General features: G+C 43.8%; 1 protein-coding gene across 4 annotated transcripts in view; it reads left to right on the top strand.

Annotated features, from left to right (window-relative positions):
- il1rapl2 (interleukin 1 receptor accessory protein-like 2) overlaps window positions 1–23,424 on the top strand; it is a 290,457-nt gene extending 267,033 nt beyond the window's left edge. The window contains exons 8-18 of one of the 4 annotated variants that reach the window (XM_076048011.1): window positions 3,470–3,602; window positions 7,488–7,633; window positions 12,817–12,957; window positions 13,849–13,909; window positions 14,220–14,329; window positions 16,267–16,412; window positions 16,571–16,648; window positions 16,745–16,861; window positions 19,908–20,030; window positions 20,689–20,928; window positions 21,810–23,424. In XM_076048011.1, coding sequence (XP_075904126.1) covers window positions 3,470–3,602; window positions 7,488–7,633; window positions 12,817–12,957; window positions 13,849–13,909; window positions 14,220–14,329; window positions 16,267–16,412; window positions 16,571–16,648; window positions 16,745–16,861; window positions 19,908–20,030; window positions 20,689–20,928; window positions 21,810–21,908 — 1,394 coding nt within the window. In that variant the 3' untranslated portion in view covers window positions 21,909–23,424. Of the gene's footprint in view, window positions 1–3,469; window positions 3,603–7,487; window positions 7,634–12,816; window positions 12,958–13,848; window positions 13,910–14,216; window positions 14,330–16,266; window positions 16,413–16,570; window positions 16,649–16,744; window positions 16,862–19,907; window positions 20,031–20,688; window positions 20,929–21,174; window positions 21,487–21,809 lie in introns of those variants that run through there. The other 3 variants (XM_076048010.1, XM_076048013.1, XM_076048012.1) reach the window with 3 other exon arrangements.
- Window positions 23,425–23,716: the final 292 nt, after the last annotated feature.

The raw sequence follows: 23,716 nt of genomic DNA, 5'->3' as shown, positions 1-23,716 counted from the left end.
CTTCCTGGACCTTTAAATTCGATGAAGTTGCACTGAAGAAACCTCATCTGCAATCCGGCGGACAAAACCCATCCCTCCCTTTCTGCACTTGGGGCGCCTGTAGACCAAACGGTGTTGAGTTTTGTGCCACCCATTAAAACATTATGGCGCTGGAAAAACAAAAATCCATTTTTTTTTCACCAGCTTGTGGAAAGTGAGTGCATTTAGTGTCTTGCATGGATTTGAAGCCACGTGGAATCCGTCTCTAGAGCCCAGCGCTCCTTCTGAAGGCTTGTCGAGTTCTTAGCAGTGTACTTCACACTATGAAAAATGTGTCGAGGTGTGATCACACTCGGCGGCAATTCAAAAAGTTGATGGGGGAAAAAAAAGCGTCCATCAGTCATTTTTGGGTTAATTAGTGCTGGCAACAACATTGCAGCGATGGTTTGTTCTTGTTTTTGTTTTTGGTCTTGCACTCCACTGCTTGAGCTGCAGAAACTCAAGAAACAATGACTACAATTTGGCAATCTTGGCAGTCCCTTATTATCCTTTTCCCATTCAGGCAGTCTCACCATGCACATTTTACACACTCACAGATACGTGCACCCTCCCACCACACTTTGAATAAAGTTAATTGTTTTAATCAATGCAAAGTGATGAAAACACAAACACAGCCTCGGGGTGCCAATCAATTTTAGAGACTCGCACACACAAAGTTGTGCTAATTTTTTTCCCTGATTGCAGCGTGTGTATGCGTGTGCACGTGAGAGAGGGAGAATGGGTGGTTGCGGGTGCCGGCTTGCCAAAACACAGCACAAGTAATCACGCCATGAAAGCCCATCAGCGGGAGACACAAATGTATCAAGCTTTGCAAACCGAAGCTGTCAACTTGTTTTGCTCCCTTTCTCCCCACCCAGTCGACGTTTTACATAAAAAAAAAAAGAAAAAGAAAGCAGTGGTCTTTCATTTCCACATGAAAACCCCATCATTTTGCCACGACCAATCGATGAAGCCTCATGTTTATTCCACCTATCACGGCTGTGTAAATTGCCAATATGAGCATGGGCGTCAGGTAAAGAGCTCAGCCTGGCAGCCTGGCACACAGACGTCGGAGTTGACGCAGTGTGTTGGTTTTAGCCTCTGCTCACACTGTTCTGCTTATGAAAATACCAAGCTCTGTCATAACGATGTGCTAATCGACTGCCTAATGAGGTAGCGCTCATTAATGCTCCATCATCACCGCTGATGGCTGTAATCTCGAAAGTGAGGTTTTCAAGGTCTTCCAGGAGGGCAAGTGTGGACCTGCTGTCTGCACGTGCACAGTGGCTACATGTCGGAAGGTTTCTCAGGGTTTTTTCTTTTCGGGGGTGGGGGGGGACTGCTCTGCACTGACTTACTCTTTCATGCACCTACAGAGTGCTCGAGCAGTTTATAAAAGCCACTCGCACACACCAATTTGCAGATGCTGCCTTGCAAGTTGCGGCCACGCTCGTTGGGAGCAATTTAGGGTTCAGTGTCTTGGCGAGGACACTTCGACATGTGGGCGGTCGACCCTTAGATCACCGAATGTTCTAAGTCATTAATTTAAGCATCCCATACAATGTACAATGTTAAACGCACCAACGTGGTAAGGCTGTTGGAAAGTATCATAGTGCAGACCTGCAGTTTTTCGCGACAGGGAAACGTTTCGAGATTTTTGCGAGTGAAGGTTTGCGAGCCGGTTCTCCTTTCCCAGCTGGTCAAGCTGGTCAAGAGGCAGCAGTAGAGGCAAATGTAAAAACAGAAGGACGTCAAGAGAAACAAAGACAGACGATACCTTTTCGCAGCACATTTTTAGCAACCATAAAAACCACATATATACGATGACACATGTTGCAAATGGCTAAAGGCAAGTGCAGGAATCTTGCATGATTGACTGTATGGACTTCTTGAACAAGGAAAATACAATGAATGCGGTGAACTTCAGGGTCTGTTGCAGATGATGACTGGAATCATCCGCAGCAGAAAAATGAAGAGTGAAGAAAGCAGGTGCAGGCTTTGCGTTTGAGGAGATGAATGAAGCTGAGAGAGGGCGGGCTGCGGTATGTTGTGAATTTCACAAAGTGACTGCAGGTACGATGGTGCGTTCTTATCCCGTGGGGATTTTGTCAGTGAATAGTGATCAACTAATTTGTCTGTGTGAATAGTGTGATGGCCAGTGCAAGGGAGAATGCAGGCGGCAGTGGTGGTGAGTGTGAAAAGGAGCTCAGCTCAGGAAGCAGATGACAGTGGTTAAGAGTGGTGAATAACATCCTGCTTGTGAAGTGTGAGAGTTGTTGGGGCAAACCTCTCAAGTACATCACCGTCATCAAAAAATGGTGAGCGCACGCACATGGTGCTTTTTCACGCACAGTTTCATCGCAACTCGACTCGGCCTCGTTTTCCATTACAATTGAGAAAAAGTCCCTTCCGAAAGTCCCGAAAGTCCCTTGACATCATTCGTTATGGTTCCATATTTGTGTTGCAGTTTTCCCTTTTCAGTTTTCTTTTTTTCGACACATTTTTAAGGTTCACTGGTGTCCGTGAGCAACCATCAGCTTGGAGACCATATTGCTGCTGGTTGTAGAATTTTCTTTCATTCGCCACCCAGCACAGAAATGTGAGCACTCGACTGAAGATAATAGCACACGCTGTCTTTTGCCAGGTTTAATTTTCTTTTCTTAAATGCTGGGTTTGATTTTTGTGAACGAGTCGGCCCCTCTCCAATCAGCAACCCTGAACTCTTGATGTAATCCTGTCAGCTAGACTTGGCTTACACGCGGTCGAGTAGGTTCCAACATAGTAGCAGCTATCAGGCACCACCACCTAATGGAAAAACTCAAAAATCAAGTAGACCTGAGCCGTGGCTTTTTATATGGCGTTTTCCAAGGCACCCAAAGCACTTTACATTGAACCCATTATTCATTCACACCACATTCACACTGGTGGTGGTGAGCTACATGTGTAGCCACAGCTGCCCTGGGGCAGACTGGCGGATTGACGCAGCCAATCTGCACCAAACAGCTTCCGAACACCAAACGTCCGCTCACATCCGTGCGAGGCAATGTGTCCAATGTGCCCAAGGACACAACGACAGACTGGGATGGACCAGGATTTGAACCGCAAACCTTTCAGTCATTGGACAACCCGTTCAACCTCCTGAGCTACAGTCACCCATTGCTAATGGAAAAAGCCCCAGTACAGCTCCAATTAGGACTCATAGCTACCTGACAAATGGAATAACAGATGATACAATGGGTATTTTTAAAAAGTTGACAATTCTACCTCCATTATTTTTTTTTAGCAAACTGAAACATTTTGGGGAAACAAACTCTAAAAGCTTGTCTTCCTTCTCCCTTGGCAACAAGTGAAAATGTGGAAATCTAACAATCAACCAACAGATGTGATTTCTCGGCTTTCTCTCCCAACATATCCAGTTGGTGTTATAACAATGGTGCATTTTGTCTTGCAGGAATGCCCCTCAGCTTGGACTGCAAGGCGTTCTTTGGCTACAGTGGAGAAAACAGAAGGCCGATCATCTACTGGATGAAAGGGGAGAAGTTTGTGGAGGAGCTGGCGGGGCACATTAAAGAGAGTGAAGTCAGGTAACGCATTGATGCGCTGCACACATGGAGAATGACACTACAAAGTGAATGTATGAGAAAACCACATACCGTGATGGTGATGCTGCTGCAGCTCACTGTAACAGTATCAAATGTGACCCGTCAGGTTTACAGGTTGCCACTGCTAATTAATTTCTGAGGCATCAACTCAAGCTGCACTCCTCACACTGTCGGTACCTAATTTGCTCTCTTATGATTTATGACTCATTGAGGGTTCTGCAACAGCTTTTCCTCCCAACTTTCCTCAAGAATTATGAATACTAATAATAAAGTTTAATTGAATTCATTCCCACACCCCTATTGGGACCAATTACTTTGGGCTCAATGAGAAAAATCTGAATGCCTGCAGGGCGTCTGACGTAGTGGTGCGGTACCCGAGATTGGTCTCGGTCTCAAGACCGGTCTGGAGACCACTTTCTGAGGGCCTCGGTCTCAATGCTCTCTAGTCTTGATAACGTCTTGGTCTCGGTTGGTGCGGTCTTGACTACAACACTACTCTGACGTCATTAGAAGCACATGCGATCAGTGGGAACCTTTGAGATTACTATGTTATCATACAGTATAGCAATGCATCACATTATCTAATTGTTGGAAAGTCTAAAGTCAATGAAAGCGTAGTAACGCCTGAAATAATTGCAAGCAGTCGGCCCTGGTTGCTCAGACAGGCATCAAATACAAGCTTTAAAACCTAGCACAACAGAGTAGTGTAGAGTTACGTTGTGCAAAGTTGTGCTTCTGTCCCCAAACAGCAAGAGGAACTTAGTTCCAGGTACCCATCGCAGGAACAGCGCCTTCCTAAACTATTATTTGGGTCGTCGTTGTAGTAGGTTTGTTTGTTTTTAATTCACACCGTCCAACAGCAACTACCACGTAATCAACTCCAAGGTTACTATACAACTACATTAAAAATGTAATGTATGTTTGGAGTTAGTGTGCCAGCACCCGCCAGCCCGATGTTTAGAGCAATTTGATTTAATTTGATGAGATCATTTTGGTTCAGATTGGGTTTGGCCAGCGTTCAATAAATATTAGGAGCTAAAAGAAATTCAATTATATTCCCTCGTCTGTTCGGCGCTTAGGGATTTAGTTTCAATTGACAACGGCTGAACACACCGCAGAAAGACAGTCTGCAAAACATTCACAGTGCACGTCTGTGTCTGTCGATAGCTGTACGGGGATGCTGATTTTTCCAAATAGGCAGAAAATGTATTAAAAAAAAAAAAAAAGTCAAATAGATAGAGATAGACAGATGTCAAATATTTCAGAGTTTTATTTGCCACATAATAGCAATGTTTCAATAATTTTTTCAAAAAAATGTTTAGAATAGAAATGTTTAAAATAGCATGATGTCTGCCGCAACTTACTGTGTCACTTGAACCCCTCAAAGATCACATGGTTGTTTTCTTTACGTCGTCCTGTACAAGCAGCTCAACGTCAGTGTCTGTTCAAATGTTTCTGCTCATATTGTTTTGAAAAGTAAAAGTTACAGCAGTGTTTACCGCTGGCCCAACTCATGCAATTACCTTAAACTAATGATAATAACAAGATATGGACCCTGTTCTCTCCGCTCCACTCTGCGGGGAGAGGGGAGAGAACAGGGTCAGCTCCGGGAAGGACCGCCTCAGGGTCTCGCTCTCGGACACTTCATCATCAGATAAGGAGAGCAGGAATGTGCATAGATATGATGGTCCAAACTTAGAGCTAATCACGCCCCGTGGTATTAAATTAACCTCTGTCTGATGAGTTCCCCATCTTTCACTCCAGTCCTCTGGCCACCTACGATCCAATCACACCACCGCTCCATATTTAACCAGCAAGGCTCCTGCTGCGCTGCGCATAAATCTGCCCCCGTTCACCTCATCCCACTCAGCCACCCCGGCAATATGTGGCCTCGGTCCGTCGGCCGTTAGTCCAAGAGCATTAAAGCATCAGGGAGGGACGTGTCATTACGGCACAATTACACACTTTATTTGTTTTGTTTATTTCAAACTCTAGAAGAAAATCCAGAAGGAATTGTAACGTAATCCAGAAAACCAGGTTAGTATAAAGGAATATGTGCAGCCACTGGTGACACTGGCAGCGTTTCCATTACCCCCGAGAATTGCACCTAAACATCGCAACAAAAGACAGGTGATGGAACCAGCTGAACTTGGAAAAACCTCAGAAATATGGCTAAAAGGTTTTGACGCTCTCATGAGGTGGTTTTTCAGACGAAATTCTAGAAATATTGCTTTTATTTTGCAAAAAAAAAACTGTAATGCAAACGCAGCTACTGACGGGACTTTTTTTAAAACCGTCTTGGTGTGTCACAGTTTGCTAAGGTGTAACACTCAGATCTCTCTTGTACCAATAGGGAATGTTTTGCTAATTGGCCCAGTTGACAGTGGAAAAAAAAAAAAAAAAACATTTTTAAACATAAATTTATACAGACAACTTTTCACCTCCCTGTTCCAATTGTTGTGCATGGACCCTTTGGGGTGGATACATTAAATTAATGCAGCAGATGGGAAACCTTCCATCTGGCGTGGCTTTTATTTTAATTTTTTAATTTTTTAATTTTTTTAAGCTCTTGCTCAAAAGTCATTTATCGTTGATAACTAATAAAGTTCACAATAATAGTTTACTATTAAAGCAACCGTCAAGTCTTTGTTAAAATTACTTTGGATTATTGAATTTCTAAAAGATGATTTTTTTTTTTTTTTTTTTTTTTTTTTTTAGACGTCTAATCAAATTGTTCATTGTCATTTAGGTCCTTTATCCACGATGGATTTTCGAGTGAGAGAGAGAGACTGGGGAACAGAAGGGAGGAGAGAGAGAGTGTTTGAGCACAGCTTTGCTTTGGCGAAGCTGAGAAAAGGGAGCAAGAAGGATGTTTTTAATGGATGTTTTTAGCAGGTAAATGCCAAAGCTGTGCTCTGCTATGCATCATAATGATGCACCGTCCTCACAGTCACAGAGCAGAAAATCCTTTTACATTTTCCATCTCATAGATCCAACATTTTTCAACGTCGTTCCATTATTATGGTGCATTTAGTTTTCACCTCTTCGGTCTGTCTTCAAGCTTAAAGGAATAGTTCACTCAGAACTAACATTGTAAATTCAACTGCTGAGAATTTGCTCCACAACACAGGCCGCAAAGCCGAATGCCTTTCAATGTCCAATGAAAGGCTTCATTTGTCTCATCGTGAATAGTTACAAAATGCAAATGATTTTGCGTTGAAAATCTTTTCAGCACAAAAGTACTGCCCATGTCTTTCCAGTGTAAGAAGTAGAGTAAATAGAACTGTTAATTCACAACCTGACATATGACGCATTGATTGAAGTTAAGGGTCTTGAAAACTGTATTTTTTCCGCTCCGCCCTCTGCTGTCTGAGACTCGATGAGACGTCCGATCCTGTGATAGATGCCGGAGCGTCTCCGGCCCAGATTTGCGTCGTCAGCGTGGTGGCGCTGCACCACAGTGATGTTTACGGCTGAATCGAACCTCGCCGTCGGCCCCCGGGAAGGTGCACGTCGTGACCCAGACATGAGTTCACTCCTCCTCCCTCCCTCCTCTCTCACTCCTCCCTCTGCAGCTTTTAGAGGAGTGTGACCTCACCATAAGGAGAGACTTTTTTTTTCCAACTGTCAGCAGTGTTTTGCACATGCGCTCTACCCCCCGACCCCCCCCCCTCTCTCAGTCTCTCTCGGTCTCCCCTCTGTCCTCATCAGCCACAAAATGACAAAACTTAGACCACCAGTGATCTCCAACTATATAATAAACCAATAAAAAAAAAAAAGAAATCTCTGCCACCCCGGCCAGCCTGTAAAATCTGAATAAGTCTATGGCTTATATATCACATACTTGTCGTGTGTGTGTGTGTCCAGGATTTTGCGGGAGCACCTGGGCGAGAAGGAGGTGCAGCTGTCCCTGACGTTCGACGCCGTGGACGAGGCCGACCTGGCCAACTACACCTGCTACGTGGAGAACCACATCGGGAGGCGCAGCGGCAGCGCCATCCTGCAAAAGAAAGGTAGACCGTCACCCCCCCCACTTTCCTACAGTCACGTGGATTTACTTTTTTTTTTTATTTAAAGAAGGTTCTACGAGGTAGGCGGCCGTACACGAGGCCACAATTTTAATGCAGTCAACGTTACTTAAGTGGTAATTGACTAGCGAGGTGTCAGCAGTCAATTACCACTTATCTGCAATCACGGTGATAATGGCGTCTCCCAGTAACTCCACCGAGGATAATAACTAAATAACGAGAGATGAAGGCCAGGATTTACGGCGTGTAAAATTCAACCGAGCATTTTACAGTCAGCAGTCAACTCTTTACTGTCTTTACTCTGCACGCGCGCTCAAGGAGGCCGAGCGCTCGACGAGGCGCAAATGGAGAACTGCGCCTGGCGAGAGAGACGCCGTCACACGTCTCCCCCTCTTTTTTCCTCTGGCTTTGAGTTTGTGGACGAGAAACGAGCAGCTCAGGAACTGATGCCGCAGTCATGGCTCAGGGAATACGGGTGGATGTGAGCAGATAATTATGCCTCTGTGAGTGTGAGTGTGTGTGTGTGTGCGCGCGCATGCGTGTTTGTGTTGTCATGAAGGTTTTTATACATTTTAAATACTTTTTTTTAACAACACAATATCATAATATCAAAGTGTCTTATCGACAGTTACAGCTCCACGCATACACACATACAGAAATCTATACGTATGTATGCATGTATGTATGTATGTGTACATATATCTGCGTGTGTATGTGTGTGTAAAAACATGTATATATATGCACACACATATATATGTGCATGCATATATATACACATATATATGTAAATATATATGTGTGTGTACACATATACATATATACAGTATATACCTGTATATACACACACAGATCGCACACATGCATTTACATAAATACATATATGTACATATGTATCTACACATATCTACATATACAAATTCTTATACATATATACACATAAATATATATACATATACATATATATATATGTATATATATATATATATATGTATATATATATATATATATATATATATATATATATATATATATATATTAACATATGAATATTAACAGAGGAGCAGCTCAGGAGAAGCAGGAGGGCACAAATAGTCTCAGTTACCCAAAACTCAGCAGAAAGAGGCCATCGTGGATGCCTGACATAAAAGAAAACAAAGCGAGCGCCGAGCTCAGTTTCTACTCCACTCGGAGAGAAATGAACAGTGGCAAGGAAATGGATAACAAGGGAGTAAATAATAGGTGCAGGGCGAACACAAGGGGCGGGAACCAAGCAAAGAGGACAAACGGAGGCGAGGAGGGAAGAGCACAACTGAAAACAGGTCTCCCTCCCGCCCTCACTGGCACTCAGCGCCCTGGGCGTCAGATCTGTCTTACTATACTTAACTAGCACCTCGGGGAGACACGCACGCGCAGACGCGCACGCACGCACGCCGCCGGGAAACTCACACGCCGACACACAGCGAGCTCCGTGGGGAGAGCGAGGTCGCTGTTGCTTCAACGCCTAATTACCTGAAGGGATACCGGAAGTTAGGTGTGCGTTCCAGCCCACGCTTGCCGCTTTGTCAAAGCAACAGGCGTTAGAGAGTTAGAGAGACCTGACACGTATGCATTGGAATGTATACTAGTGAGCGTGATTTGATTTCGTCGTCAGTTGTGTTGAAGAGGGATACAGGTGCGCTACTGTGTCACGAAGAAACGAGGACACAACAAACCCATTGCTACGCTTTCGAACACTTGCGTTCTTAAGTTAAGCAGTGAAGAAGGAGGTGGACTGGGTGTCCGGGTTTGGGTGCACAGGCCGCCATAGTTCACTGGCGAGGCTCTGGAGAGGCCGAGGGAGCAAACTGCAATATAAAATCTGACCACTAAATGGCAGAATTTTACACAATGTACCTTAAAGCCCTGTTTCTAGTCCAGCTGACTCTCGACTGAACTGATTCCACCAGTTTCCTCCCTCTTTTTGGTAAGTCTGTGCAAAACTGTCCTCTTTGGCCTGAAACGACTGGTTGATTAGCATCTAAATGAGACCAGAAAATAAATAAAAAATCTTTAAATGTTTTGGCAGAGCAGAACAGAGGTATTCAGTGAATTTTTTTTTTTTAAGTTAGCGAGCATTCCCCAAATATAAAAAGCTGACGAGTGCCCTTTTTTTTAAATTCAGAGGGAGCCGGATCCAGCCACCGAGCTCATGGGTGTTACGCCATATTGAACAGCGGTGCATAACTAAAATAAATAACCTCCTGCACCTCTCATGATTTTCCTCAGAATCTCGCTGGAGGGAAACATTTCCAACGAGTGGCTCCTCTGTAATTCGCACCGCTACTGCCGCGACAGCCTGGAAAAAAACCTTCTGGCCAGAATGAAAACAATGCGTGAATATTTTTGGGGGGAGGGTTTAGCGGAAGTTATCAAAGCCTGATTTCATGCACTCTGTGCACACACGTGTGTCTGCGCGCGCGCGTGTGCGTGTGCGTTTGTGAGATTGAATTAAGAGTCGCTCTAACCCGGCGGTGACCCAGCGTAACGTGTCGATGCACGCGCACGCACGCACGCATCTCCGCTTATTGCAACTGACAGAGCAGAAGGACGCGCCTTCAGCCACCATGACGGAAGGCTTACTAGAGATGAGGGGGGGGGTGAAAAAATGGATGGATGGATGGATGGATGGATGGATGGAGAGGAGACGACAGGCCGGGCGCACGGAGGAGATTCGCCCCCCTCGGATCGGAGCTCGAGGATCGCTGTTCTCTGCCTTCACCTCCAGGGGGCCTCGCGTCTTCGCCACGTCGCCGCAGGGAGGACAAATAGGCAGCGTAGCGAGAAGTTTATCCGGGTGAGGAAGGCGGACGGAGCAGGCGGACGATGAGTTACCTCCGTCGGCAGCGTTGTGAAGACGGGAAGAATGCTGGTGCCGTCAACGGCTTTTTAATAGAGATTGGTTTCCAGACGTGGCAAAAGCATTCACATTCTGTACTTAAAAAAAGTTTGAAGTTTTTTTTGGGGCGGCTAGCAGTGATGATATGCTTAACGGAACTCTTGCCGAAGACGTCGAAGGATAAACTGAAACAAAGTTGTTGACTGAGAGAAGCCTAAAACCTCTGACCTGTGCAAAATAAAAGTTGTTCTGTTGTTGAAGAGGTTTAGTTGTTACTCTCATACCTCCTAACTCTTTATCCAGGAAGTTGATTGGCTTTGGATTTTTTTTTTTTTTTTCTTCCTGAAAGCACATCAGAGATTGGCCAGATTTGTAAGCTAGACGCCAGTGTTTAAGGTCCAACCTATTTTTCAACATCTTATCTTTTGTTTTGGTTATATGCAACAGATGTTTTGTGCACGATAAAGTCAGTTCAGGAGTAAACCTAAAAGATTAAACAAGGTGGTTCCGATGTCACGCCGTTACGCCGCAGAGACGGCGATAAAGATGCTAAGCTAGTTATCGAAAATCTCATTGATTCCCCCCCGTCTTAAAATCACATTTCGCCCCGTACTTTCGGACCGAAACTCGATCCTTTTTTTTTTTTTTTTTTTTTTTTGCTGAGTAAGTAAAAGGGCATACTTTAAATTCAACACTTTGCTTCTCATTTCTCATTCAGTGATATCAGGAGACAGCAGCGAGAGACTCATGACTAATGAAAATTTCAGAGAAAGTTGGACGAAGTGCGCTGTGGTGAGAGAGAGCGAAGTGCAGGAAACGGCTCGCGGTCTAAATGGGGGAGGGCTCATGACTAACTGATGCCGTCTGAGAGCTCACTTTACGGTACAGCAAATGTTTGACAATATAGTTGAATCACAGTATTTCTGATTTACCCTCGGAGCAACCAAGACGATATCGCTGCCACTGCTGTGTCGCTGTCCTGCTTGCTGTCCGCTGTTCCGGCGTCTCACCGCACGAGAAGCAGCAATGACATCTGCGAAAGAGTGGAGCTGCAGAGACGCCTACTGGTCAAACGCTGCAACTTCACACTTCCACGTAGCAATCAGCTTTATTTGCATGATGGAATTCGATTGGGGGGAAATGTTTATGATATTAAACAAATGTCTGAGAACAATGTTGACAATTGAAAATGACTTTCTCACACTTCACATATTTAGATACGTGATGGCCCATCCGTTGTTCTTGAGACAGATAGAGGCATGAAACTGATTAATTTATTTTTATTTATTTATTTATTTATTTATTTATTTATTAAACAGTAAACAGCAACCTGTTCCATTTACTAGAGACACACAATATTGGTTATTCATATTAACCATAAATAACATTCTCATTTTAGCGTAGACCATTTCAGGGGACATTTTTTGATATTTTGGGGGATAAATGATGACTACCAGGATTCTCACATCATGATGCTTTGCAAGTACAAATAGAAGGTCATGAATCAGATGTCCCGGGGATTTCTACTCTTAACTGCACTCAGTGGTGGCGGTTTTCGAGGTAGCATCACACGTGGGGCTCAGGTTTAATTAAAATGTTTGAACAGAGTTGTGTATGTAAAGTTTGACATACGTAAAGTGTTGAAGAACTATAAGAGACTAATAAATTCGTAGTATTTCATTTTTGAATTTATTATTTGAGTCATTCATAATTTCTTTCAAACACGTAAAATGATCATGCTGCTTCCAACCAGCTTCACTCGTCGTGAAGAAATACAGCAGATGATGCACTTTGAGTGGGGCAATCAGAATGTTCATCCGAATAACCTTTTAAGTCTTTCACTGACGGGGCCCTAACCTTCCAAACGTAGCCCTTGGCCTTTGGTCTTTTTGTTGGCTACCGTGATGGACAGGCTGACCAATGAGGTGTGCAAATTACACTGTGACCCGAAGTGAGAGAAGGGAGCAGGTAAAGGACACTCCAGAGAGGTGGTGGTGGTACAGAGGCCTGGGAAAGGAGAGGAATGAAGGTTAGCCAGATTTATGGATGTGGTGACAGAGGACATGATGTTCATTGAGTTTGGTTTATTTTTTTTCTGTGTGTTTTGTGTCTTTTATTCTCTGCGTGGGCTGTGGAACTCAAGTCTTGTATTTCTCGCTTTTACACAGAACCTTTGCCCACAGACGTTGTTTCTAAGTGCTTTTAAAATGACAGATTCATAAATAAATAAATAAACATTATTACTGTCAAGTCCCCATTGTCTGACTGCTGTAAATCCACTTTTCCCTTCCAGATATGTACCGACTTGAGCTGGCTGGTGGTCTTGGCGTCATCTTATTGCTGCTGGGAATCTTGACTGCTCTGTACAAGTGCTACAACCTGGAGATCATGCTCTGCTACAGGAGACACTTTGGGAGCGACGAAACCGAAGACGGTAAACCAGGAGGAAGGAAATGTTTAAGCCATGACATCATTTCAAAAGTTAAACTGTGACAAAAGCAACCTTTTGTCCACCTCATTTAGAGGAATGACTTAGATCTCATGTTTAAAGGTTAAGTGTGTAATATTTGCAGATTTTCAGAAGAAACAGCGACATCGAGTGGTTACAGTTCAGATTGCAGCGCTCTTTCACTCTCCCTCCCTCTCCCAAGCTCTCCAGTGAACTACAGTGGGCGTTCACCCTCAATACAAAACATGCTGTCAGGCAGTTGGATTGTCCACACCAGGCTTCCTTAGAAATATGGCGGTGCGGGACGGCAGCTAACTGGGCGCAGGACTCTTGCTCTATGTACATTCTTATATAAAAAAAAATAAGAACCGTTCTATTAGTAAGACAACCAGACTACTTTTATTGTACTGTGAGTAGCACTTTTATTCATGTATTTATGGGCAGTAAATACTACTAATATAAAAATCACAAACCAGGCCAAATATTACACACTGGACTTTAAGGGGAATCTACAGGATCCAGACTAAAAATGTTAATTGAGCCAAGGATGAAAAAGAATCAGATTTATAAAGAGCTGCAATTTTTGTCTTCATAAATCAGAGTCCGCCTGGAGATGTGGCAGGTGGACCAGTGATAAAGTTATCAATAGAGAGATAAAGGTGCTCGTGGGAAGAGATGCGATATTATTTGGCAGTCACTGCAGCAGTGACCAGAATAAATACTGAGACTTTTGTTGCTGCTGTGAAATCAGTCAGAGGGAACGCTGTTAGCACCGAACAGAAGTCGTTACGAGAGTGTAGGGAGGTGATGGGGGGGGGGGCTTTCGTGCACAGATCATATGTAGCCAATAAGTAGCTAATGACATTTTGTCTGCAGACAACAAGGAGTATGATGGCTACCTGTCCTACACCAAAGTGGACCTGGACTCTTTGGGCAGGTCTGTTGTACCAGTTTTTGCACACCTCCTGTGTTTGTGGTGTGCGTTATTGTGCTGTATTTAACTGTATTGTGCTCAGAATCAGTCTTTAGTCTCCAAGTGCAGTTTGTTTTTGTGCAGTCGGCAACATTTACCCTCGTGCTGCATGTGCACTGTTCTGTCCAGAGCACAAGAGTACAAGGATTTAGTGTCCAAAAACTATGAGATTAAAACCAGATATGTTGCTAGACTCTGCTTGCTTAGTAACTCCCAGTGAACTAATTGGATTTTTTGATGGGTGGTCATAATTATCCCTCCTCTTTCCAAGCAGGGCGAGCAGCGATGAGGAAACATTTGCTTTGGAGATCCTGCCGGATGTTTTAGAGAAACACTACGGTTACAAGCTGTTTATACCAGACAGAGACCTGATACCCAGCAGCAGTAAGTCACACTTACACACTCGCATATAGATGTTCAGCAATGACCCATAAAAACAGGGAAACGAGAGGAAAAATATCATTGTCACTTGCTTAAGCGTGAACTCTGACTACCCCGAACAAATAAACAAACAAACAGACGCGCGCGCACAAAATACATATTATTATCATGCTGAAAAGAGGAACAATGACTTTCTGTGGTGTTTGTGGATGCTTAAATGCACAGTTTACTATATATATTTATATATTTTTTATAAAAGACAATGTTATTGTTTGGTTTATTAGAATTAAAATCAAACCAGGAGACTTTTATGTTCATCGACTTTATGTTCCAAGTCAGTGCCCTGGAGAAACACTGTAAAGCACATTTCAGAGGACCTATTACATTAAACTAAAGCCTTAAGCTGATGCATAGGACAAAAAAAAAGAAAAAAAACGAGAGCCATTATCCTGGATGACTTAGCGTTCCGTCAGTAGAATCACATTTCAGCGCAGCCACTAATCTATGCACTTTGCATTATTTAACATCCTCCTTAAACCCCATCCTAAGCTAACAAATTGGCCACCTCTGCAGTGACTGACCTCCAGGAAGCCTCAATTACGCTTCCATCAGACAAAAACATACAATGTGAAATATAAAAAAAGAAAATTTTTTAATAAAGGACACACAAGTGAGGTTTCCTCTCTGTGCCCTGAGAGCCTACGCAAAATCAAACGCACTCGTTTAGGCCGGCGCGTCTGAGCCGAACGTGAACTCAAAGCCACAGAGCGAGACAAACACTCAGTGGCTGAGTCACGCAGACAACAAACAAGTGCTTTTCTTTCCCATTTGCACGGCAGCAATTGACAGAGCAGGTAGGCGCGATGCAATCTAAAATACACCATTCAATTATCCACGCCATTAGCCCTCTGAAATTATTAACAAGTGAGAGACAAATAAGCAGCAGGGGGCGCACAGAGAGGCGGTGGGAGGGGGGGGGGGGTCGTTGGTTGGTTTTATTTCGTTATTTGATTTGCATAATCCTGAAAACACAGAGGAGGGGGTGTGGGGGGGGGAGCGAGGCGCGCAGCTGTGGAACGCGACGGAGGCAAAGGGAGGCAAAGATAAAGATAGACGGAAATTGAAAGCAAAGACGGAAAAAAGGGAAGACAGATATTTTTTTTTTTTCCTATGGTATGGGGCGGGCGTGGGGGAGGGGGAGGGGGGTGCTGCGTGCTATTTGCGCCCCACAAATTGAGCGTGAAATTGCAACGTGTTGCTGACGAGAGTCTCTCGTTAGTTCAGTGGAAAGCGCGGGAAGAGAGACGAGCGCGTGGGGTTTACAGAATGCGGCTTTCACACGGCTCCGTCACCACGAATTTTTTTGGGGGGGGAAATAATGAGCAGTGCCCATGACACATATTCCACCGGACTCGAGCGGGATGTCACGGGCAAACAGCCCACAGAACGGGTGCCCGCGTGCCTGTCAAAAAGCGGAAGCGATAATATAAAGCCAAACACTCACTTTCTCCAACCCAAATCAGTTCACGTGATCCCCGTCGTCGCTTCCTCCGCTTCAAGTCTTCTTCGCTAATTGGTGACGGAAGAGTTTTGGCACCACTCTGTCGTGTGTGTGTGTGTGTGTGTGTGTGTGTGTGTGTGTGTGTGTGTGTGTGTGTGTGTGTGTGTTGTCTCTTATTTTTGCCACTTGCAAAAATAAGAGCAGATGCTGGAGAATTTCGCCCGATTGTCCTCTTCGGGATCCTTTATCATCCAATCTTTTTATTTACTAAAGGAAAATAAAAGTCCCAGAGAAGTTAGGCATTAATTAGTTCTGGCTGAGCATTTAAAAAAAATGCTCACTTTAAACACGTTTCCAATGATTGAACTGATAGAGAGTGAGTGAAATGTTGAATAATCCAGCAATTCTCTGAGCGTTCCATCATGTTCCGCCTCCACAGCCTACATCGAGGACTTGGCTCGTAGCGTTGACCAGAGCAGGCGTCTCATCATCGTTTTGACTCCGGAATTTGTAGCCAAAAGAGGATGGAGCATCTTCCAGATCGAGACCCGCCTCCACTCCATGCTGGTTACTGGGGAGATTAAGGTACGAGTTCAGGGACGACAGAAAATCCAACAGAGATAGCGAGGAGCATGCATGAGTCAAAACCTTCAATCTATAGGCTCTGATGTTACACGCTAAGGGCGGTATTTCCAGGTATTCTCTACATTCCAGACACCTGTAAATGTCTTCTGTGTCTCCAGGTGATCATGATAGAGTGTGCAGACCTGAAGAATGTCATCAACTACCAAGAGGTTGAAGCACTGAAGCATACGATCAAGGTACTGAGAGGAGGGGTGGGTGGGGGGTGGTGGGGGGGTGTGACAGACGGAAGCACACAGCCGCAGACAGATGATGACTAAACCGTCTCTTTAAAGGTTCTATCCATCATCAAGTGGAGGGGTCCCAAGAGCAACGAGCTGTCGTCCAAGTTTTGGAAGCAGGTCGTCTACGAGATGCCCGCAAAACGGAGGGAGACCCTGTCCAGACGCCAGGTACGGTTTCCAGAAGTCAAGACGATGATGAACCAAGCTGAAGATTCTGGACACGTGGAGCCTTTTTCCGAACATTCTTTTATAGCCCTAGGCTGATATAAAATTATATTTTTAAACTTGCATAGGCTGCAAATCATAGTCAATAGTGGAGAGGCTCATTAGCACATTAACAAGACAAAGTAAAAGGGCTCTCAAGAGTTTTAGTACAAATGTCTCAGATTTCTTTCAGATCTTTACCTCTTTTCTTTCCAACCACTTTCTGCAGAACTTTGTCATCATTAATGCCCCCAAACAAGGACATTTGTTTTAGCCCCAACCAAAACAGTTTGTTCCTTGTAAATTTTTTTATATATATATTTACGAATGCATCTAATTTAGATGCTACAAAACTATTTATAAAACTCCAAAAAAAATCAGGATTGTCTGTTGTCCCTCTCTGGTAAGATGGGGCAGCACGCTGGCTGGAGGAGGAGTAAAACATATTTACAGTCACAACAGTAAAGCTCTGAATTATTTTGAGTGTGTGAAGCAGAATTTTTACTTTATTGCTTTGCTCCTGCGCTGCAGTCATACCTAAAACATGTAGCGCGTTCGCCTCGGGTGCGTACGTACGAAACACAACAATGCAGCACTTCAGATGTGTGCTGATTACAGGTAAAGCATGAAAGTGGAGGCGTGCTCACTGTGTGTGAACACCCCAGGTGGTGTGTGCCCTGATTTGCAAGAGGCGGTGCTGCTCCGTGGTAGCGAGCAGCCACTGAGAGCGAACGAGCGAGCGCAGAGTCCAACTGTGTGAGTCGAACAGATGGAATTGTATGAGGCTAATGTCCCTCAGCGCTTTGCCGCCTCGTGTTGTGTTGTGGCGTTAGGATGACAGGGAGGCTCTTGTTGCGGGGGCGGGGGGGGCGGTGATTGTAGCTCGTTTAGCGGAATGTTGTATCGACATTTTTAGCGGTTTCACCACCGTGGTTATGGTGAAAGGCCCATTGACGCTCAACGTTAAATATGCATTTGTACGCAGACGGAGCCGCCTGTTTGTCTCCTGCATCGATTACACGCGGGCTTGCGGATGCGCACACAAACAGAGCAGTTAGCGGCGAAATTCGAGGTTTGCACAATTTAGCCCACGTGCAAGGCAGAAATGGCAGACATTTGCAAATGTGCAAATTGACTTGTGCAAAATGTGTGTGTGCCATGACAAACACATCTACGACGTTGGTTCCGTTTGTTTAACCTCTGCCCTGTAGTGAATGCATTGCTTCACAGCCACGCAAATATAAAGCACTCACAGGGAGCAGGTAGGCAGTGACGTTTGGCAGAGTTTGGCATGGACGTACCCATTTATGTTCGTTAAAAAAAAAAATATATATATATATAAAATAAAACACTATCATTAGTTTTTATTGCAGACTTCTTCTTTTTTTAAATCACTTTTTTTTTTAAATGTGTGGATACTGCTGGAAGATGTGAATTTCCCCTGTGGATGAATAAAGTTTCTATCTAAACTAATCTAAAGTGAGTATAAATGGGCCTCAAGTCAGCAGAGCGCACAAAAAGCAAACCCAAAATAATTAGAAATAAAAAAAAAATCTTGGACAGCGCTCAGATTTTTTTGCTATGGATGATTTAAGTGGATTTTTTTATTGATCTCTGGTGGTCAATTATGCATTTCTTGGAAAGCTTGAAAAACACTGCGGTGTCGAGCTATGTTTGCTCGTTTGTCACCTTGTGGTGTGCGTTTGGTGATGATTTATTTTGGTCATAGTGACGCAACTCTGGATTGAAAGCAATACCTATAGTGACAGAGCTGCAGTAGCTAGCAGCATATTAGCTACGGTGAAATACAGTACCAGTAACCAGAGACAGTTTTGCAGTCGTAGCAAAGCAGAGTGGATTTTTTTCTTTCTTTTGCCTCATTGAGCCACGTGATGCTGTATAACATACATCACAATGACAGAGAGGGCTGAGATCAGATGTCTTCATTTGTGGCATTGGTTAGTTTAAGATTCAATCAATCGAGCTCAGTCTTTACCTTGGTGAGGGTTTAATGTTGATTCCAGCATACTGCTGCCAGGAGAGGTGAATGTCTATTTCATTTCTGGGCCAAGGACCAAGCATCCCATCACAGGCTATTAAAGAGACACCGAGGACCTGATGACATCCATCAGGCTAAGCAATACAGACTGCACACGGTTACATTCTGACCTCTTGACACCGGCGTAACCAATGACATTTAATGAACTGCCTTGATCCGTGTCGTGTTTCCAAGGAGACAGAGGGGCTTCCGATCCCTGGGTTGCAAATGATGCATCGCATCCAGTCGATTAAATAGTAAATTGAGTTCAAATTCATTCATTCATTCATTCATTCATCCATCTTCTACACCCGCCTCCACCTACACGCAGGGTTGCGGGGGGTCTGCTGCAGCCTGATGTGGGTCGAAGGCAGGGTTACACACAGGAGAAGTCGCCAGTTCATCGCAGGGCCACATACAAAGACAAAAACAAAGACGGACAACCATCCACGCTCAGACACACCCCTGCGGACAAGTTAGAGTTAAAATGAACATCTATATTGAATATGGATTTAGAATGATGTGAAGCGGTGAATCCACCTGAATTCTCCTTTTGTTGTACAAAGCAGCAGAGGTCCTTCAACATTACGCTTACACACTCTGCTTGTTTTTTTTGTTTTTTTTGTTGCTTTAAATGACAAACTTTTTTGTTATTATGGGCCGTGAAGAAAAGCGCACTCTGTCCTCTGTGAGTATTTAAAAAGCAATAGGACAATGTATCGAGAGGTGTTATATGAAACAACAGGACCCTGAATGCAACAGTGACTCACTGATGGGACTTTCAAAAAGCTCTTAGGCTCTAATGTAATTTTGTGGAACAAAATGTTTCAAACAGAAGCACAAGGGCAGAACTAAGGAAGATTATAGGAGGAACAAAAAGCTCCAGTTTTCCCTCTGTCCTTTTTTTTTTTTTTTTTTTTTATTCCATCACTATAAAGACTCAAAGCAGACTTGTTCCCCCAATGCTAACAGGTCATGGACTCTGGGGAGCAGGGCCTCTTTGGTGACTTACAGACCACCGTTTCCACCATCGCCATGACGACCACATCCGCTTCTCTGGCGCCCCCTAACGAGAGCCGGCACGGACACCATCAGGTCAGCCGCCGCCACCCCTGACGCTGTAAAATGATGTTTGTTGTCATATCTTTAAAGGCCACCAGCAAGCCAGCGGTGTTGCAAACACAGGGAAAGTGCGGAATTGGTACATTGCAATTCCTTTTTCAGAGTGAAGATTTGACCGCAATCTACGGCATTGTTGAAGAAAACGCACTTGAGAAAGTTTGGAACGGTGTTTCATTTGATCACGTCTGAGAGTGAAATTTCATTTTGAACATTTTTATTTTTAATAATTTAGTTATCGATGATTATTTAATGTCATTTATTTGTATATTTGACTTTGTAATAAATTAATCCAATGACACATGGCATTTGCAAAGCACCCGCGTGACCAGAAAATAATAGATATAAAAGAAACCATCCTTTGGGAATTTTGGGGACTACAGACACAAGGGTTTTATTAAATGGTTATTAATGGGTTTTTAAAATTGAAAACCTAACAGTGTCCAGTCTTGATGAATGATGCCCAATCTGCAAATGGGCCCTTTGCTTGTTTCCACAGCTTGGACGATGAATGAAAATTTGCTCTCAGAATGGCCACATTAAAAACTCATGAGATCTCTCTGAGGCTTGACTATAACACTTTGGGTGATAGAAGCTCGTGAAAAGTCTTCTGTCCTGCACATTCTCGCCGCAGGTCGCCTTGGCCACGGAGATCCCCGACTACAACCAGATGACCTTGCCACTAGGGGGCAGTCACACGGCCACGGCGGCTCAAATGAGGCATTTCTGCCGCAGCTACGAGTTCCAGCTCCCGCCGCAGCCTTCCTCCCTGTCGCCTCCTCTCCCGCCTCCGCCCACCGTGCAGTTCTCTACTCTGGGCCCTGGGGGACGCCACGTCTACTGCAATATCCCCATGACGCTGCTGAATGGGCAGGTACAGGACCGCAAAGGACAGCATTTCCTTTCCCCACCATGATTTCCTGTCAAATTTTCTTTTTCCTTGTTCGTGTCTAGAATTCAACATCTTCACTACGTCATATTGAAATACGTCTTCACAAATCATAAAATTTTACATAATGTCATGAAGCCCATCTATTAAAAAAAAAAATAAATAAAAAAAAACTTTTATGCTGACGCTTGTTTGAATCCATTTTAAGTAAAACCGCTCTTTTCTCCCCAGGGGTTCAAAGGAGCTCACTGGGGAACAAGAGGTCTGTTTGGATAGAAGAAAATGTAGCCAGTGAAAAAGTATTTTTTTTTACACAGCTCTCATATTCATGACTTAACAGACTGGGATATACTGAATCTATCATATAGCGTGAGAGTTGCTTAAAGGTCCCATATTTTTGATAATTCACTACCTGCAATATGTGTCTCTGCCCCCTTGCCAATAAAGTTCCCACAAATTTGAACATCTCTCCTTTAGGGATCTTTTGTTGTTCGTTTGGATCTTGACAGTAAGTGTGTGTTGTGTGGATGATACAATAAAGCATCAGTTCTAAAAAATAAAAAAAATAAAAAATATATATATATATATTTTTGTTGTAGGCTGCAAACAGAGGGTTAAATGTGGTGTTTCCTTGAGACCAGTTGTGTTCTGGTGTAAGAAACTGTGTACATTCCACTGGAATAAAACATTTTTAGAAGAAAGAAACCAGAGATGGGTTTAATATGGGACCTTTATAGTTTGTGGTATACATGGGGTCGAGTGCAATGTTTGCATGCTGAAAATTCTGCATAGCCTGTAAAATGCAGCACTTGTTTGCCGTATTACAGTTGTTTTTTGCTTAAAAGGTGCTCGCTGTGTTTTTCCAGGTTTCTCAGAGCAGTACGCTTGGGAAGAAGCCGGAGCTCCACCTGAACAGCACCTTCGTACCACTTACCAGCAGAGAACTAAGCTCTGATATCTGGTAGAAGAAGTCCTGTGATTGGAACTGCGTCAAAGATTCCCAGACTGTGGATGGACTGGTTTGTTTGTCGGTTTACATCTGGTTTTTCTGGACAGTGTACAGCCTTGTTTGTTTGTTTTTTCCAATGGCGACTGTCTGCAGACTGGTTTTGGACCACATAATTCCATTGGGGGGAGGAAAAAAAAAAAAAGACATTTTACAGACTGTATGAGCCTGGAATTTGATTGGTCTTGTAAACTAGTCACAAACTGCTTTCAGAGGGCAAGCATGTGATCGCGGCTCTGACGGCTTCGGACTCAGTAGGTGGCTGCACATCCAGAAGCGGACTTTAAGATGTGTGACCTTTACTACCGGTAGCCGCTGGAGATTCCATTGGAAACGTCACCATGCTGAAGAGGAGATTACCCTGACAAGGGAGCTGACGCCCACCAATGCACGTCCACAAGCAGGGGGGCGACGCATTTCCAAGTTGCATCTCGGAGCGCAAGGAGGTGGCAGAACCTGGCGGCGCACCCCGTGCCCGAGCAGTGGGACAGCTGAGCAACACAAAACTATCCGCTGTTGGCAAAAAAAAAAACAGTAGCGCAACGTGGAAACGTAGTCTAAACGCGTCAATTGGCCGGTTAACTTGGAATTAAAAGGTGACTCGTGGGATCACTGATCACCCTAAAACTACGACAGCTTTGGTTTAGCTGTCAAGAGCTAAAATTGTTGACTTTTAAGAAATGGACTTTGAAAAACAAAAAAAAAAACAAAAAAACAAAAAAAAAAAGGTATGAGACAACAGTGAGGTCGCGCATTTCCAATTCCTAGAAAGCACAATTTGTTGGCATAAACGAAAAACGTCAAGGTTTCCAAGACTGACGAGGTGGCAGAGTAAAGTCTAACAAGCGGCCAGTTCACTGCTCGTTAACGCAGTAATCCACCACTAGTCAACTCATAAAAAAAGTGAACTGGCCAAGAAGTCGCCTCTCAAACTTTTACAAGTTTACAAACTGAAAAGCATAACAGACTTGGCTGTTTCTATTTGCATGACCACCCATTTAGAGAAAAAAAAAAGAAAAAAAAAGAACAGTAATAATCCAACAAACCTAGATAAGAGAGTAAATGACACATTCATTTCTCGCAGCCTCTTTCGTTACAGAGGAGGAAAAAAATGTCTTATGTTGATTATAACTTGTTTGCTGTCTTGCCCTGAAGTATCGAATGACAAAGACGGGGAGAAAAAAAAGGAGGCATCCCTCCAGGAGTGTTATTTATTTTCTTTTGTTTTATTTCAGAGATTTTGTCTCTCTAAGAGCTCGTTACCTTTTTATTTCTCCCACGCTTTTATTTTCCATGTTTGTTTGTTACAGTAATCTCTGTACAGCTTTCATAACTTACGGATAGATAAATGATGGTGATTTGTTCCTTACAGTTTCTGTTAACCACAAGAAGTAGGTAAGACCCAGCGCCCCATCTGTTCTTTTTTTTGTTCCTCTTTCAATGGATGGATGGATGGATGGATGGATGAATGGATGGATGGATGGACAAATAAAAAAAACAAATAGACTGAGTTCCAGTGATTGGTGGTCAGTGAGAGGGTAGTGCATGGATGGATAGACATAAATAAATAGATTGATAGATGTTTGATAATTGGGCAGGCCAAAAGATAGATGGGTAAGTGCATGGCGGATGGATGGATGGATGGATGGATGGATGGACAAGTAGATGAATTGACAAGGAGCACCATGGAGTGTAAAGACAAACGGGTGGGCTGAGCTTGATATTGGACTGATGGATGGATGGATGGATGGATGGATGGATGGATGA

This window comes from Nelusetta ayraudi, unplaced genomic scaffold (assembly GCF_046127955.1).
Source record: "Nelusetta ayraudi isolate G7.1 ecotype Tasmania unplaced genomic scaffold, CSIRO-AGI_Nayr_v1 ptg000097l, whole genome shotgun sequence".
NCBI lineage: Eukaryota > Metazoa > Chordata > Actinopteri > Tetraodontiformes > Monacanthidae > Nelusetta > Nelusetta ayraudi.
Note: the sequence above shows the minus strand (reverse complement) of the source record. Positions and strands in the feature narration are given on the sequence as shown.